General features: G+C 43.6%; 2 protein-coding genes across 12 annotated transcripts in view; one reads left to right on the top strand and one right to left on the bottom strand.

Annotated features, from left to right (window-relative positions):
• LOC129724438 (sex determination protein fruitless) overlaps positions 1–19,376 on the bottom strand; it is a 658,376-nt gene that overhangs the window by 440,445 nt on the left and 198,555 nt on the right. The gene's annotated exons all lie outside the window — the stretch shown is intronic.
• Positions 7,174–12,486, top strand: LOC129716803 (uncharacterized). The gene has a single exon (XM_055666639.1). The coding sequence runs from the start codon at positions 7,174–7,176 to the stop codon at positions 12,484–12,486; it is 5,313 nt and encodes a 1,770-aa protein (XP_055522614.1).

Raw genomic sequence — 19,376 nt, forward strand, 5'->3', positions numbered from 1 at the left:
AGCATTCAGCGCAAAACTTGCATTCACTTCGTAATCTTCATCCACACGGGAGCACTACGATTGCGAGCCAGTCGGCGAATAGAACTTTGTTCGGCCTTACTCTTCGGTTTCACTTTTGTGCTCAATCAAACTTGTATACTGTTCATCGTCTTCATCATCATCATGTCCGTCATGAAGACTATCTTCTGTTTCTTGATCGATATTTTTTTTTTGAAGTTTCTTCGAACCAGCAAAACAGATGCATTCGCGTCAGGGAGAAATTTTATACCTTTTCCCCGTTGCTTTATTTTCTCATCCAATAACCGACATTTGACAAATTCCAAATTTGGATTGTCTTCGGGTCCTAACGACGATGTTATAAGTCAGTCCCAATGTAAGCAAAAGATGACAAATCACATCTAGATCATCCATAATTGCTCTCGTTCTATGATATTGTCTAACTAGACCAGCGGTTCTCAACCTGGGGTACGCGTATCCCCGGGGGTACTCGAAAGCCTTCAGGGGATACGCGAAAGAAAAATCAGTAATGGCGGACAAAGCAATTTTTCTTTGTAATACTTTGTTTGTTGTTAAATCGTGCTCTTAAAACATGACTGTAGAAATCAAACAAACTATAGTTCAATTTAAAACCTGAAATAGAAAACCACAACATGACATATCACTACCCTCTCGCACTCTGCGAAAACATTCCAAGCCAGGGGGTACAATCGATATGAAAAATGTCTCCAAGGGGTAGGCGGACAAAAAAAAAGGTTGAGAACCGCTGAACTAGACGATCGAATTTTAGAAAATGATCCTGTAGATTACCGGACTCAAAGCGGAGCAACAACATTTGTCGCTTAATGTACATTCGGTTTGCGATATTTTTACGTTCGAACACACGGGTTAAGGAGTTCCAAATCGCCTTGGGTGTAGCGAGATCCTGCACGTACTCCAGTTGAAAAGCGTGGATCCGTGACACCAACGAGGATTTACACTTTCTATCCTGTTTAGTTCGTTTATCACGGCCGCCTCCATCTGTATTTTCACCGCTGCTGTGTCCCCCTGATCATCCGTCAGAGCATCTGTAGTCATGTTGGTGAATTTAATTTGCATAATTATTCTTCGTTAATTTTAGAATTTATAGCTGATCTACTATAAAGATTATGGATAGCTGGCTAACCAGGCGCCATTACACCTTGCGTACGAGTTAGCCGTTTGAATATTTGCTCTTCTATTAACCTCTCATTCGCGGTGACGCAACCCAAAATCTCCAGCACGAATCTGCGACTTACTTACTTGTTCTTATTGGTAAAATCCCAGCCAGCGCAGGTCATTAAACTCGGGAAATGAAATGGTTAGATGCATGAATCTAATGGGAAAGGGAGATATAAACTCGGGTTTGAATTCGCCGTGGAAGTTCGTTCCAAAATTTCCGGTTTCAAACCAAAATTCTCGTTTGATCTGAGGATTACACCAAGCTCACTTTGATCGGATCTATTTGAACAGTGACCGAAGGCAGAGTGCGTGATTTGTGTTTTGTTTCGCGATATTTGCAGGTTTGTCTTAACGTGAGATGTTCTTTAGGTAAGCTAATTATGTTTAAATGTTACTTTGTTAATAGAGTTAGCGCAGTTAGGAGAAGTTACGTGTGGAGGCTTTGCAAGCAAGTGTAGGAAATAGTGAAGGTATAAAGACTTTTGGGTTTTGGCTAATAAAATTTGCTAACCGCGTCGAACAGCCGTTCGACGGCTTTTTATGTCAGTTTTTAAAGCGCCTGGCGAAGCTACTATACCCGCCGCCAGCAAAGTTTATCCGCCCTCCTACCACGCCCTACTGGACTTACGGTGCACTAGGATTCGAACCAGCCGTCCCGTTCTTAGAGATGTGTCACATATACACCACACAACACGTAGAAAATAAGAGAACGGACAACGCTGGTCTAAACACAGCATATGCCTCCCTTCTAACTCAGATGTCAAACAATAGTCCATCTCTCTCTAAAAATAGCTCAAACAGCAATAGCCAAGATATTAATTCCCAATAGCCAAAAGTGAACGTAGCCAGTTAGAACAAACACAGATTTTTAAATAGCAAAACAGAATAGCAGTAAGAAATATTTAATTTAAAACCACAAACAACAGACTAAACCACATAATTTCTCATAGTTAGCCAAATCATCAATGTCAGAATTGGTCCAGTGAGGAGAATCACGAGCTCGGTGTTTGAGGCTTTAGGATTATTTTCGCGAATTTCTGCAGCAATTTCACGTCGAGTTTCGGATCGAAAGTTGAGACTGAGTATCTTGGTGTAGAGCACCTGCCTTCGTAAATTTAAAGTGTTGTAGCGAATTGGACAACGATTACGCGAGTAAAACACGAGATTGCGGAGCGTAGAAAAATACAACGTGGTTTTTAAAAAGCAAAGCCTTGGTGCTACATTCCGATTCGGAATTTGACCTTCTGTTTACTATACACAGACTTCGCAGCCAACCTTTAAGTGTACAGGACAATTGCGGGGCTAGCGCTACGATCCTACTGACACTAACAGTCTCTCCCGAGTCAAGACTCGAACCTACGACGACCAGCATCCAGCATCGTACCTCGAGACCAGCTGGGGAGGCGTGGTTTTTATTCTGTATAAAAAGCTTATGATTGGTTACTGGAGAAAAATGGAAGTAAACAGTAATAGACAAAGACGTAGTTGAAATACTCCATTAAGTAAGGGCGCAAACAGAGGTGTCACCAGATATTGCATTTTTAACACGTATCCGCATCAATGGTACAAGAATGCAATTCGCTTAAATCTTGAAGAGGACCGAGGATGCGGGAAGGCGTGCGCAAGCGACAGCAGAGAAAGCGATTTACAGCGCAATCTCGCGTATAGGCGAAAAAGCGCAACCGCTTCCAAATGCGTGCGAACGAATGTACCAACCTTTGCTGAGGTTTGCTCCACAAAGAGCACTAAAAGCACTAAGAGATGGTTTACAAAGCTAGACTTAGAGGACTAGCTTATCAACTGGACCAACTCAGCCCACGAATGAGAAGGGTGAACCTACGGGTAACGGTACATAGACTACCGTAGTAAACACGAAGTGACTCTTCAGCTTAAGAACCTGAACGAGATTACCGAAGGGTGTGACATTGCTCAAGCCTTCGACAAGCAATGTGGAGTGGTGGTTGCAACCGAGGTTACAAGCCTCCACAAGAGTCCAGCAGAGACTCAGGCAGCCACCATAAACTCCTATTACAGGAAAGCAACCAAACCCTGAAAATGGTCAGACTAAAGGTTAGCTGGTCGGAAAGCCTCCTGGTTTCTTCTACAGCTCGATGTCAGCTTCAGACAGGTTCCCGGTGCAGGAAGTTGTGACTACCTCGAACGGGGGTACGTAGTGGATAGAGTATTCTACTGCAGTTGCTATGCTCCGCCGCGTTGGTCTATCGAAAGGTTCACCCAGACCAAGATTCAATGGAGTTGACGGGCCGTACTTGAATTGTCGAGTGGGAAACGGGGAACTTGAATCTGGCCAACGATAAATGCACCTCCAGCAGCAACGGTGGGGAGTCGATTATTAATGTGACGTTCTGCAGTCCGAGACTGATCACGAACTAGACGGTAGGCGACAGTCATACTAATAGCGACCACAAGCCAGTGCGCTATAACGTAGACAATGCGAGGCGGCCGCGACAGGTAGAACCAATACTCCAGCTACCCGTGACTGGAAGACATCGCACTTAGATGCCGAGTGCTGATCAACTATTTGCTATACTATCTCGAGCGTGTGACGCCACCATGCTTAGGATAAGGCTACTGGTGGATCGGTGCGGAGGCAGAGCGTGACTTCAAGCGAAGCGGAAACTGCAGCGTGCAAAACGAGCAGCTCAGTATCGCATTTGCATCTGCGAAAGCTACGCTCGAGAGCGCAATTAGGGCAAACAAACGATCCTGCTTTGACAGACTATGCGCTAGTGGCAACACGAATCCGAGGGGTGAAGTCTCCAGGATCGTAATGGCCAAGACTAGAGGAAGGTCAGCGCTGGCCCGAAAATCACCAGCGATGTTAGCGCGGATCATTGAGGAACTATTTTCAGGAAATCACTGGCCTCCGGTTGTCGAACCACCACAAAATGTGGGTGACGGCAGCCGTGCAGAGGTTGAGAAATGGCGAGGGTTACAAATGAGGAAATCTTTGATATCGCAAACTCTTTGCAGGTAAGCAAGGCTCCGAGACTAAACTAAATCTTGAACCTAGCGGTTAAGACGGCCATAAAGGTAGTCCCCGAATTATTCAAAGCGGTCATGCAAAAATGCTTAGAGGACTGACTCTCACCGAATAAGTGGAAGCGACTGGTCCTGATCCCGAAGGCCTGGAAACCATCAGGTGACCCATCAGCATAAAGGCAAATCTGTCTGCTAGACACAACGAGCAAGGCGCCTGAGAGCATTATCTTCAATAGACTTGTGAGATTCACGGAAGGTGAAAATGGTCCATCAAGCAACCAGTTTGGCAAATCGGAGCAGGAGGCGGGAATCGGTGCCAGTGGATGCACTGTAACCTCAAAGCGATTATTGAATCTCTTAGGTGTGACGGTCGACGACAAGATCGCTTTCAGGAGCCACGTCTATTACGCCTGCAAAATGGTTTTAACGGCCATCGCGGTAGTACCTATCTCGTATAATGACTAACAGTTCAGCGATATAGGACAGCAAACAAAAGTTGCTTGCCGGTATTGAGTTATGGAGCACCAGTATTTGTGGGTTGAGGTGTTAAGTACTAGTAATCGTCATAAAAGTAAACTGGAAAGTACCTTTGTCAAGTTCAATTTGTACAGAATAATGGAAAAATATTGACTCAAGTTTTCTATTTAGCGAATGAGAATTGCAGTGGTTATGCAGAATTGAATCTTGGTCACTTTACTCGCCGCAGAACGCCAGTTTTTTCTATAGAGCGGAGGTCATGTCCTTTGGCACTACCTGGGATGAAAATGTTGCTCTTTAAACCACAGGAATAGATGGCCTGCCATACGTAATATTTCATTGCTTCGAGAGTTTTACGTGTTTGAAAATCTCTATCACCATTCCTCTTCCAGTTGCCGTATAATATTCCTATCCAGGAAGCTGTTTAAAGTATGCCTCGACGTAAGTTTCATCATCCTGTACCACACAATCAAACTTCGTCAGCATCTGCACGTACCACTTTCGGGATCGATGCCGGACCGACTTGTTTTGCTTAACGTCGCGGTTTGGAGTCACCACCTTTTTGTAAGTCGACAGTCCGGCTCGTTTGTTAGCTCGATTCACAGTTGTAGACGACACTTCCTTTGCGACATTTGGGACGGAAAATTTGAGATTCCGCTTGAAACTGGTGTCGTTTTTAGGGCTGTTCGGGAGTAGTAACGCCACCCATATCTTCAACCCTGATGACAAATTTAGAGATATCACAAACTCTCATCCGAAACCGTACGCGAGAACGAAGAAGCCGATTATCATCCCAGCTAGGCCACAGGAGAGTCATCGCAACACGATCATCAGGATCAACTGTTAGACGCCCGTGGGAGGATAGGAGAGGATGGGAGCTGATAAGAGATCATTCCGATACTCTTAACTCCAAAATCGACGATCGGATAACATCGCCGGAGAAGCATTCAGCTGCTGTTGGACCTATAAATCTGATCGAATAAAAATCTGAGGAGAGTCGCATTCCACCTCGCCAGCAGAACGGATCGCTGAAAAATTATTAAATTAAACCTAGTGTAGTAACCTAAAATTAAGAATAAACCTAAATTAAGCATGCAGTAGTTTCCCTAAAATAAAGTGTTCTTAAATCTAACTGGCATGCATTTTCCTAGAAGCTAGACTAAAATTAATAAGGGTGTAGTGATAAAATAACGCGCGTTTGGTGATTTTATTGGACATTCTCCGAGTGGGACCTTGGATCTCGCTCAAACTGGATACTATTTTCCGCGTCTTCCACCGAAGCCATTCCTACGAGTGTTGGGTTGGAGGCCCTCAACGCTATCGAAGAATTAACGGAAGGTAACGGACCTGTACCCAACATTTTGGTCCTTCGAACCGGATGACCGATGGTGGGACCATCCGCGTGCTTCGGAAACTCGGTTGCAGTTGGCAGTTGGCATTGGGCTGACTTTGGACGCTTGGATTGGCGCTACTTCCCGCCATCGCGATTCTACACCTTTATTAAAATTCACCATCGCGCTTCGCAACAATTGGAAGCTGGGCTTTGCCATCTTTGGACTTAGCTTGGCTTGGGATTTGATCGCCATCGCGCTTTTACTATTGTCATACTGGATTGACAAACGGATTGGTTGCTGGAATCTCGCATGCTGGGACGTTATAGCAACGCCTATTGGAGTTTTACGGTTGAGACCGTTCAATTTATTCAGTTTACTGGACCGCTGGACAGGCGCAACGGTTTTTTCATAGGTAAATTAAGAAAGTTCAGTGTATGTCCAGTCGAAGCGATCTTGCTAAATACTAACGCTATACAATACTTCTGTCTTGGAACTGGCGACTTGTTTCCTACTGTTTCGGAGGCGATTTAATGCTGATTTGGTGTACGCGACTTGGATTTTGACGCCATTCTCATCCCCACGCTGCGCTGGAGCACCTCTTTCCATCGGCGCTGACAGAGGCAAGCGAATAGGTAATTTGCTTTACTACGACATTCTGGCCTGAAGAGGTAGTGCGGTTAGCTGTTTTCCTGGGTGAGTGAACATTTTAGTATACTACCGAAGCTAGGATTACAGAAATACACAATTTTGATTGGAAATATTTCCTCTTCAATTTGGCCACAAAACCTCTGAGCCCTCAAGCCTGTTAGGCTGAACATCATTTTGATTGCGAAAGTTGGACTTCGCCGGGATTATAGCTCAGCTGCTGGTTTCTCTGGGTGAGTTTCCACAGTATATGCCCGGCCGAAGCCAAGGTTTTTGGATATTACACCACTCTTTCCTCTTCAATTCCTTTGTCGACCGAGTAATTGCTCCATTTGGATAATTTGCCGTGACGTCGAAATATCAATTATACCTTCTTCTACCAGTGTTTTATTTGGAGCGTCACCTGTAGTTTTCTCGGGTAAATTTATGCAGTATATGCCTGGCGAAGCTAGGCTCGCTTGCGGTATACTACACCATACCTCTTTCCACAACTCATTGTTCGGTGTAAGGCAACACAATGGCTACCCCTGCAACAACCACGGTCAAGAAGTCACCAGCTATGAGAGCACTAACTGCCAGGTTGAAGGAAATACAGCTCTCCTTCAACGATATTTGGCGATTTGTGCAAAAGTTTAAGGAGTCCAACACAATTACCGAGGTCCAAATACGCTTGGGTAAGTTGGACGAGCTTTGGGAAGCGTTTAGTGGCACCTTAGTCGAAATATTTTCCCACGATGACTACGATGCTGAAGGAAACGCGTTTGAAAAGGAGCGAATGGAGTTTAGTGACCGTTACTACGAAGCCAAATCCTTCCTAATGGATAAAGCTAGAGAACTGCAGGCGCCTCAAGTCCTTGAGCAATCTAGCAGTGCTAGAGATTCGTCAATGCGGAATGGCACCGACCATGTTCGCCTACCACAAATTCAACTGCAGACATTCAATGGAAACATCGACGAATGGTTAAGCTTCCGGGATCTTTTCACCTCACTCATTCACTGGAAGGAGGACCTACCCGAGGTGGAAAAATTCCATTATTTGAAGGGGTGTTTGCAAGGAGAACCCAAGAGCCTGATCGATCCGTTGCAGATTACAAAAGCCAATTATCAGGTGGCGTGGGATTTGTTGTTAAAACGGTATAACAACAGCAAATTGTTAAAGAAGCGGCAGGTTATCTCGTTGTTCAAGCTGCCAATGCTCTCTAAGGAATCCGCAATGGAGCTGAATGCCCTGGTGGAAGGGTTCGAGAGAATTATACAGACTCTCGATCAGGTGGTGCAATTAGCCGATTTCAAGGACCTTTTACTTGTTAATATCCTTACGGCACGGCTCGATCCCGTTACTCGGAGGGGGTGGGAGGAGATGTCGGCATCACGTGAGAAGGATTCTTTGGTAGACCTGCTTGATTTCCTTCACCGTAAAATACAGGTTTTGCAGTGCCTCCCACAGCGGCCCGTGGATAACAAGGGAATTCAGCAGCACCAACCGCAGCAAAAACAAAGAGCGTTGATGACCAGGACAAACTGCAATTCATCTCAAGTGTCTGGAGGACGCTGTGTAGCTTGCTCGTCGAACCACCCTCTCTACCAATGTAATACTTTCCAACACATGAATGTGGCCGACAGAGATGCTTTACTGAAATCTAACTCGTTATGCCGAAACTGCTTCAGGGCAGGTCACATGGCTAAAGATTGCCAATCCAAATATTCTTGCCGTAATTGCAAGAGTCGCCACCACACATTGGTCTGTTTCAAACCGGAAAGGAATCGTGATGCAAAGGTTTCAGCTGCTTCTCGTGCTGACAAGCCAGCTATGCAGGACGAATCATCTCAAGTGGCAAACCTGGCTGCCACAAACGTGTTCGTTTCGGGTGCAGAACATCAATATTCTGCTAAGGTTCTGTTAGCTACAGCTGTCGTCATAATCGAGGATGATGACGGTAACCGGTATCCTGCCCGCGCTTTACTAGATTCTGGATCGGAAGGCAACTTCGTCACTGAACGATTGAGTCAAAGGCTGAAGGTGAGCCGCGATCGAGTGGAAGTCTCAGTCCTTGGCATTGGACATACGACTACCAAGGTTAAGCAAAAAATTCGAGCTACGATACGTTCCCGTATATCATCATTTTCAAGGGAATTAAGCTTTTTAGTACTTCCGAAGGTTACGGTGAATCTTCCTACCAGCAATATAAATACGGAGCGGTGGGAGATTCCGAACGGAGTGCAATTGGCGGATCCGACATTCTTCGAGTCTAAAGCGGTGGATTTGGTTCTGGGCATAGAGGCATTTTTCGATTTCTTCGAGACTGGTAGAAGGATTTCTCTGGGACAACATATGCCAACACTCAGTGAATCCGTTTTCGGTTGGGTTGCCTGCGGCGGGCATACACATCAAACACAGTCTCTTCAAATCAAATGCAATCTTTCAGCGGTTGAAAGTTTGGACAAATTGATCACCCGGTTTTGGTCTTGCGAGGAAATAGAGTCTGGTAAGGCTTTTTCATTGGAGGAAAAGCGCTGCGAAGAGCTGTTTTCGCAAACGGTCAAACGTAACCCTGACGGTAGGTACACCGTCTCCTTACCAAAGGATGAAGCCATTCTCTCAAGGTTAGGCGAGTCACGGGACATCGCATTTCGGCGGCTTCAAGAGACGGAGCGTAGATTGGCCAGAGACGAGTCACTACACGAACAATACACAAACTTCATGCAGGAATACTTGCAGCTCGGGCATATGCGGAAGGTCGAAGAGGGTGAGGTGGATACAATTAAGCGATGCTACCTACCTCATCATCCGGTGGTCAAGGAGTCCAGTACCACCACCAAGGTTCGAGTGGTCTTTGACGCGTCCTGTAAAACGACTTCTGGGGAGTCGTTGAACGATTTGTTACTGGTGGGGCCAGTGATCCAAGAAGATCTCCGGTCCATAATACTTCGTAGTCGAACGAAGCAAATAATGCTGGTGTCCGACGTGGAAAAAATGTTCCGTCAAATTAAGGTGTGTCAGGAAGACCGCCCATTGCAATGTATCCTGTGGCGCTCGTCTCCAATTCATGATGTTGACACCTACGAATTGAATACCGTGACGTACGGTACCAAACCTGCACCATTCTTGGCGACCAGAACGCTGAAAAAACTGGCGGTAGACGAGGAGGATAATTTTCCGTTCGCTGCAAGGGCTATTATGGAGGATACATACATGGACGATGTAATAACAGGGTCGGATGATCCGGAATCGGCACGAACTTTGCGGGTTCAACTAGATTCGATGACGAAGAAAGGAGGGTTCAGGTTACGAAAATGGGCATCAAACTGCTCTGATGCATTGAGTGGGGTTCCAAAGGAGGAGCTAGCAATCCAATCATCGGAAGAGATCAACTTGGATCCCGATCCTTCGATAAAAACTTTGGGGTTGACTTGGATGCCAGTTACCGACACGCTTAAATTTCAATTTAAGATTCCAATTCTCAACCCTAGCGTACCGCTTACAAAGCGAAACATTCTGTCGGTCATTGCTACATTATTTGACCCTTTGGGTTTGCTGGGAGCGGCAATAACTTCGGCAAAAATTTATATGCAGCTGTTGTGGACACTTCGTGATAAAAACGGGCAAAGACTGAATTGGGATCAGTCACTACCCTCAACGGTGGGTGAGATTTGGATCAAGTACCACCAACAATTGTCTATGCTTAATACCATTCGCATCGAGCGTTGTGTAGTCATTCCCAAGGCAGTGTCTCTTCAATTTCACTGCTTTTCGGACGCTTCGGAGAAAGCGTACGGCGCGTGTCTCTACGTGAAGAGTTGGAACTCAGACGGTGAGGTATGGGTACGATTACTAACCTCCAAATCACGGGTTGCACCTTTACAAGTGCAAACCATTCCTAGGCTGGAATTATGCGGAGCTCGTCTCGCTGCCCAGTTGTTCGAGAAGGTTTCTCGGTCAATAAAATTTACTGCACCAGTATATTTTTGGACGGACTCCACCTGCGTCCTGCGTTGGATACGAGCAACTCCAGCTACATGGACAACTTACGTGGCCAATCGGGTGGCCAAAATTCAATCACTTACCGAGATTTCCCAGTGGAACCATGTTCCCGGAATCCATAACCCGGCCGATCTGATTTCCAGAGGGATTGCGCCGGAGGACATCGTTCACAATCCGTTTTGGTGGCAAGGACCGCAGTGGTTGGCGAAAGAAGAGGATGAATGGCCACGTTTTCCAGAAACTTCACGGGCAGCAGAAGAAGAAGCAGAGGAAAAACGTCGCACCGTATATGCCGGAACGGTTTCATCGGTCACCGAGTTCAATAACGCATACCTAACCCGCTTTTCGTCGTACACAGACCTAACTCGTCGAACAGCTTACTGGTTGCGTTTGAAACGGCTTCTGCGCACGAAGAAAAAGAAGGATTCCTCTTTCTTATCTACCAAAGAACTAAAGGAAGCGGAAACCGCACTGATCAGTTTAGTCCAACAGGAGGTATTTGTTGAGGAGCGTAAGGCATTAATGAAAAAGGAAGCGGTTTCCAGAAGGTCACCATTACGATGGTTTAATCCATACCTGTCGGAGAATCAGGTAATCCTCTTGGGAGGGCGTCTTAAGCACGCATTAGAATCAGAGAACGTAAAGCACCCAGTAGTTCTACCAGCCAACCATTACTTCACGCGTCTGCTTTTACGATATTACCATGAACGCCTTTTGCACGCTGGGCCTCAATTGCTATTAAGTGTTGTTAGACTTAAATTTTGGCCATTAGGAGGAAGGAGTGTTGTGAGACATATCATACACCGCTGTATGACCTGCTATCGGACTAAACCTACCACAGTTCAGCAATTGATGGGCGACTTACCAACAGCACGAGTTACCGTTTCTCGTCCATTTTTGCGAACAGGTGTGGACTACTTTGGACCCATTTACGTCAGACCCGCTCCGAGACGTCCAGTAGTTAAAGCCTATGTGGCAATTTTTATTTGCATGTGTACCAAGGCCGTGCACCTAGAACTCGTCACAGACTTGTCAACCGATAAGTTCTTACAAGCCCTGCGACGATTTGTGTCGAGAAGAGGCCGCTGCGCAGAAATGTTTTCCGATAACGGCACCAACTTTGTCGGAGCACGAAATAAACTGCAGGATTTTCTAAAACTGCTTCGGAACAGCAAGCATCACGACATCGTTACCAAAGAACTGACAGAGGAGGGAATTCAGTGGCACTTTAACCCACCTAGTGCACCCCACTTTGGAGGCTTGTGGGAAGCAGCAGTTCGTTCAGCTAAAACCCACTTATTAAAGGTGGTTGGAGAGAATCCCGTGTCCCCTGAAGATATGACGACGCTATTAGCTCAGGTGGAAGCATGCCTTAATTCTCGCCCTCTCACCCCCATGTCCGATGATCCCAACGATCTGCAACCTTTAACGCCTGCACATTTTCTGGTAGGAGAATCACTCCAAGCATTACCAGAACCAAATTTGGAGGATCTACCAACCAACCGATTAAATCACTGGCAGTTAATGCAGCGAAAATTGCAAGTTTTCTGGAGGAGGTGGCGCAGAGAATTTTTATGTCAACTACAGGGGAGAACTAAGCGTTGGAAACCAGCTGTTCCGGTCGGCATAGGTCAATTAGTCATCATCCAAGATGACAATCAACCCCCCATGCGGTGGAAAATAGGAAGGATAATTCAAGTTCATCTTGGCGGTGATGGTACGATAAGGGTGGTTACATTGAAAACCGCCAGTGGAACCCTAATGCGCCCAGTAGAGAAAATCTGCATTTTACCATTTGCGGACAACACCGAGCTTCAAGACGCAACAACCGACAGTCATCAATCCTGATTCCCTTTCCCATCCCGTCGAAGAGGTTTTCTTTTTATTTACAGAAATTGCTGGAATTTCTGGGTGGGTGAGGATGTTCGGGAGTAGTAACGCCACCCATATCTTCAACCCTGATGACAAATTTAGAGATATCACAAACTCTCATCCGAAACCGTACGCGAGAACGAAGAAGCCGATTATCATCCCAGCTAGGCCACAGGAGAGTCATCGCAACACGATCATCAGGATCAACTGTTAGACGCCCGTGGGAGTGATAACAATCGCTGATAGGAGAGGATGGGAGCTGATAAGAGATCATTCCGATACTCTTAACTCCAAAATCGACGATCGGATAACATCGCCGGAGAAGCATTCAGCTGCTGTTGGACCTATAAATCTGATCGAATAAAAATCTGAGGAGAGTCGCATTCCACCTCGCCAGCAGAACGGATCGCTGAAAAATTATTAAATTAAACCTAGTGTAGTAACCTAAAATTAAGAATAAACCTAAATTAAGCATGCAGTAGTTTCCCTAAAATAAAGTGTTCTTAAATCTAACTGGCATGCATTTTCCTAGAAGCTAGACTAAAATTAATAAGGGTGTAGTGATAAAATAACGCGCGTTTGGTGATTTTATTGGACATTCTCCGAGTGGGACCTTGGATCTCGCTCAAACTGGATACTATTTTCCGCGTCTTCCACCGAAGCCATTCCTACGAGTGTTGGGTTGGAGGCCCTCAACGCTATCGAAGAATTAACGGAAGGTAACGGACCTGTACCCAACAAGGGCCTTCGAATTTTGATTTCTTCCCGATTCTGTTTTCCTGGCAGTTGAGAAAACACTTTCATTACGTTGGTGACGATTGATTTGGCCACATTCAACATTTTTACCAACTTGGCGAGTAGTTCGGATTTTCGCGATGCGTAAGCAAAATTTTTTTTGCGTTGCTTCACTTGCTTCGATGTCATTTTCACAACTGAAGAGCTAAAGTCAAAATCAAACATAAGGCATGATACCGTTCAGACATACCTTTAAAATGAAAGGTGTTCAGGCAAATTGGAATTTTGACCGTAAGACCTCTTATAAGTACATAAAAATATTCTTTTTATTCTAGAATACGACGATATGACTGAATTAAAGAGTGACTTTACAAACAACAAAATGATGTTAGCCATGTTGAGGTAGTTGAAAACGCATTAACCGTTTTTGTATGTTATACTTTCCTTTTCAGCTGAATTTTACATAATTCATTAAAAAAATAAAATCTTCAAGTATATTTGATAATATAAAAATAAATATGCATAAATGAACAAAATAACTGAAAAATAAAAAACGTCCATATAATTGATTGAGTTTTTGATAAAAAAGAGGAATGGTTATTTGAGGTAGATGAACTTTTTCTATATACTGTACATAATTATCATGCTATATAAAAATAAAATAATACAGTTCGCATAATTTACGAATGAGAAAGTTATATAAATGTGTTCGCTTTGCCCTATAGCGAAACAAAAAAGGTTCAGTTTCAAATGTTCACACCATCGATTTCTCCAAAGTACAGAGCACACAAAAGCATCAGCGATAGCGTCCAAAGGAGCACATACCGGTAAGAGATATATGTAACAAAGCGCTACCGATCAGAAGCGTTGTATCGTTTACTGCACCAGCCGTGACAACAGGACCCATAATTAATAGTTCGCTATCAATCTGCTTGCTAGCAACCGGATGCCGTCACATGTCCCGCCACGAATGTTCCCGCTAACTACGTGCAACTTTGAATGATCGTTGTGTGTGGTCTGGCAGGCTGGAAAGCTCCGCGGCAAAAGTGAAAAAGAGCTGGAATTACAACGGCCTTTGTAAACGGCCAAACCGGGTGGGTTTGGACGATGCTTGTGTGTATAATGGGGCCCATAGAATCGCCATAAAATTAAGCTGTTACTATGACTATTCCGGTAGGTTTTCGGAACAACACATTGCGAGCAATTTCCGAGTAACATAAAGCTTCCCTCGAAAATAGCAACATGCGGAATCTCTTTGGACGACGGTGAAATTTTGGTTTTGTTGATACTGATTTCGTTTAGTTGGAATCTACCTCAAAGACTCTGGGCTGGCAGTCCTACATCATTTTAACGTGTGTAACAATAGCGAGTATTCTATCAACCTAGGAATGAGAATTATAACAATGAAAACATAACGGTGATGCGCTATTTTGCTCGCTTACACACAAACTACTTGATTTTCATATTTTAGAATGAGGATTTTGATGTATTCATTTAGATTTTGATTTTTAAGCGACATCCATAAATTACGTGACACGAAAAACTCAATTTTTCGCATTTTGATTTCCAATTCTCGTTTCAAACAATGAAGTTGTTGAACGTTATTCAAGTTCATTGAATTACAACTATAGTACGCGCCAAGTTTTATAAAAACAGCATTTAAATTCTGTTGTGTTTGTCCAGTCCTATACTTGTTTCTGCCTTACTTAGCAAAACTACTATTTTAACTTCCATTAGGTTATTTTTTCAGCGTCTTAATCCACCAACTTAGAGCAGACTTGTGCGAGCAACAAGTTGCTTCTACATCTTCAACACAAATTTAGAGATAACGTGGTACGATTCGATGGAAAAAAAATCCTTTTCCTTCCAGCTTTGCACCCGTTGACTTTTGGTTTTCTTGTTCGTTTATTTTTCCCCACACTAGCGCTCTCCGTCGTCCGACAACCAAAGAAAAGACTAACTTCCTCAAGCTGCTGGCGACCGTTGGGCGCATCAATCTTCGAAACAATCCACTCCGAAGCCCCCCGCACGCGCCGCCCACGTTCAACTTCGGGAGAACTTCTCGAGACAGGAAACAGGAAATCAGATCGAAAGTAGAACTCGCAAGCTGCACGACTGCATCGAAACGAAACAGATCTGCTCCGCTGGGTAACCTTGTTAGTGCTATCGTTTGCCAGAATCGGAGGAAATGTTGGACAAGAAGAATAACGTTACAAGACGACAGCTTTCGTTTGAAAGTACATTGTTCTTCTTTGTGCTCCCTGGAGAACAATTGATAATTCATTAGGATGTTTGAGTCATTCGAATAAGGATGATTATGTTATGGAGTACGGATTGAAAAAGTCGAGAGTGTTTCGCGCGTTTATTAAATAAACGTGTATAGTGTGTTTTTATAGAGTTTAATGGAAGCACTACAACTTTTGAACTGTGTGCTACGAAGACCACTCTAGAAAGTAATAACACTCTTCAAATAAGTGAGAATAGAATGTAGTGAATTAAACATTTGCAAGCTTAATTTCTTTGAAAACCGTCAAAATTACCATTACTTAAGGGTTATGTTATTTCGAGGATTCCAAATTTCTCGGATTGGTAAATTGCAATTCTCAGAACTATGTACATTAGATCGCACCACTCAAACAAAATCATTTGTATTCACAGGAGTGATCAACTGACGTTATGATTATTCATATTTATACAGCGCTGCCAGATTGATTTGTGTTCGTATGTTTTAAAACGCCAATGTGAACAGTGAGCCTCTACCCCACCGTCCTCTAAATGGTATTACAGTACAATGCCGAAAATGGACAGAATTACAAGAATGCATAGCATAGCATAGCATATTTGATCGCCCGTGTGTTGCCGCGATTGACCAGAATCAGCTGAAATTGAGGACAGAATTACGAGAATGAAGGAAAAATTGAAAAGAATGTAAAAAATAAAACGAAGGGAATGAAAACAATGCAAATAATAGTTAACAAAATGAATCGATGGAAAACAGGAAGTTTCTTTTAACAAACTTTCGGCAACATATTATCACATCCATAAGACATACGTAACACTGTCGTTTTTTTTTCTGGTACACGTTGCCCCACAGTACCCCGTACTCCGTCCTGTCAAACTACTCGACAAATGATGAACGAAATGAATTTTCTTTTTTTTTTGGCTTATTCGAGCCTCAATGAAAATCCCATAAGGAACTGTCAAAAAGTTCTTTACAATATCAATGCAGCATTTTCACTGTTTGAGTATTTTATGAAGGCAGATACACTGCCTTCATAAACTACTCGAACAGTGATTTTATTCAGAGGGTGGTACCATTCGAGTAGTTCATTTTGTACCAACTTTCTTGGAAGCTTTCTTCCTGAGTGTTACGTATGTCTTATGTGCTATTATTTAGGTCAAATTCACCGAAGTTCATCATTTCATCAAACATTCACGAGAGAGTAAAACATCAGAAAACACAAGTACTACACTGCGTTTAAAAAACCTTGAGCTTACGTATGTACCATGGCGCCACCGAAACACCATTTCGAACACTTGTAATATGCTTGTCACCCTTCATCACCATCCCCATCCCACCGAAGATATCGTCCGGGCATCGATTTCTCTATAATAGCCAATTTTCCGCATAGTTCAGTACTGGTCGAGTGGCACAAGTTCGCTTCATTTGAGTTGCTTTTCATCCGCCTGATTTCACATGTCGCAATGGCACCATACTTGAAAGGAAGAGAATCAGTACACAATGTGTAGCGCCGAGCAATACCCCAAGGCGAAATTCTTCCAACGTTACCCCCAACACCGAAAAAAAATTGTCAACAATAGTTACAACAGCTCTGAACTGAAAGGTTAAACCAGAAGGACCGAATTGGCATGTGTGTGGCACATACCAGCTTACAATTGGAACCGTTGGAGTACACGATCTCTTGGTAACAAACTGCAGCCAAACGATGATGCTTCCGGTTTCCACTGTTGTGGAATTGTGCGCGACAGTTGGTCTCTTTGGACTTGACACCGGTGTATCGTAACGAACCGGTGTGCATGGGTTTTCATTTGGCTTCGCCTTCGATACCAAATGAATCTTCAGTTCATTTCGATGTTTGGTCGAGCTTGTGGTCATGGAAAAATATAACGATTGTGGATTTAAATTACTACTTATACAGAGTGTGATAATTTTGGATTCTGAATACCAATGTTTCCAAGGCCCTTTCGGTAACAAACTTAATTTCACCGCAATTCGCAAGTGCAACAAGTGACACCGTCATGTCAACACATGCCTAACCAGTTTTGCTAACCTTGGCATGCCAGCTTTTGACAGCATCTAGCTAATAATTTTAGCGAGTATCCTCTTTAGCGAGGTTCGGAACGATTATTGCTGCAGTTTTCGGTTTCCACCCTCAGGCGCTCTCAATGAGTCACAGAGTCAGTTTGTATATAGGGTGTTGTATCGTGAGCGGACTAGTCCGAAAATGTGTGGATATTGGAATAATTATTTCTGAATTTCTCCGGGCAATGTTCAAAAAGTTTCATTAGAAAAAAAAAAATAACCAAAGTCCTGTTTTATAGCTTTAGTTGAACTTCTCACTTCCTGAGAATTCACCGCTTTACTTCGTCTCTTGGGCTGCTTCCTTGATAAGTTTCACGGGCAGGTAATTTGTCCATGCCAAAAGATATGAAATTAGACAAAAACTCAATCCACCATTTCTGATTAAAATGATTATAACGTATTTCGCTTAGCTAACTGAGTATTTTTAACAGGTGGAGGAAGTTTTTTTTTATTCTAGAGAAATTTTCTAAGGGGGGTAAATACTTCAGCATAAACTTTATTTAAAGCGTTGTAGATCAGAACTCTTTGACTTTATAGAAAAGCTTTCTAATAACAAATTAAAGGGAACTGGTAATGCTTTGCAAAAAAAGCACTGGTAAACAAAATCTGTTTCAGCAAAAACACACATCTCATCACATCAACCTGCGCAGTTACCATTTCTACATTTAGTGTAACATTATCCCGATTGTGGGTAGTGCTGTAAGAGCGTGTACACAACATGACAATTGCTGACCCGATCAAACGAATATAACAAACGGGTAACACAAATCTGGGCTTGATAGAAATAACAAAGCCTGTAATATTCTTGATATGCCAGAATTATAAAAAGTCCAGAATTATATCAAATTCTGTTATCATACACTGTTCAAAAGTGTTTTTTTTTAAAGCATATTTCTAACAAAATTTGTTATTCCATCAACAAAATATTGTACATTCTAGCTAATTCTGATCTTTATCTGCCAAAAACCTCACAAAACTTACTATTATTTGTAATAATCAGTTAGTAATTTTGATATTTTTAACTATTAACGAGGCCTAGTTTAGAACACAAGTTGATACAAAAAGTTCCTAACGAAATATCAAGATTTGTTATAATCCTGATATTTTTGACTGATCGGGGATTGGACTTCCACCGTCACCATCAGTTATACGAGTCGAATAAAAAAGTTAGTCAACATAGCGCTTCTAGAAGAGATCTGGCACCTCTGACATGTGAAACCCAGTAGCCAAATTAGCGATTTTTTTCATCGCTTATCTCTCAGAGTACCTTTACTCATCACTAGTCGCTTAATAAGGCAGTCCACAAGACAGTTGCGATAAGCTGATTTCAGTTTGTTTTCAACTTTTGACAGCCTCTTTTTTTTTTTTTTTTTTTAAAGGTGGCGGGGAAATTTGCAAACAGACACCTGAGAAGAGAACTCAGGGTGTGGGGATGAGACTGGGGGAGAGATGCTGGGGTAGTTACACTCGCCCAGGCACCTACTGATCCCTGTCCCGACCCACTAAAACCCCTCCAGTCTCCAGCCCTGGTCTTCCCGGAACGACGGTTAAGTATTACGTCGGGGAGTGGCTTTTGTGCGTGATGCACCCTCTTTACTCTTATAACCTCCTAGCTAACTACCTGGAGACTGGTAATTAGCTACCACTGGCGTGTTGGTGGTTGACCCGCCACACACGTTGCAGCTCCAAAACAATCTGAGAGGCGGCCGCACAGACCGCGTTCAAGATGTCCGGGTCGTCGCACATCCTCCGGACTAGATTGTCCGGAGTAGTGCCAGGCCCGCTCACAGCCATCATGTTGCTCCTC

The sequence above is a fragment of the Wyeomyia smithii genome, chromosome 1, assembly GCF_029784165.1.
Source record: "Wyeomyia smithii strain HCP4-BCI-WySm-NY-G18 chromosome 1, ASM2978416v1, whole genome shotgun sequence".
Lineage (NCBI taxonomy): Eukaryota > Metazoa > Arthropoda > Insecta > Diptera > Culicidae > Wyeomyia > Wyeomyia smithii.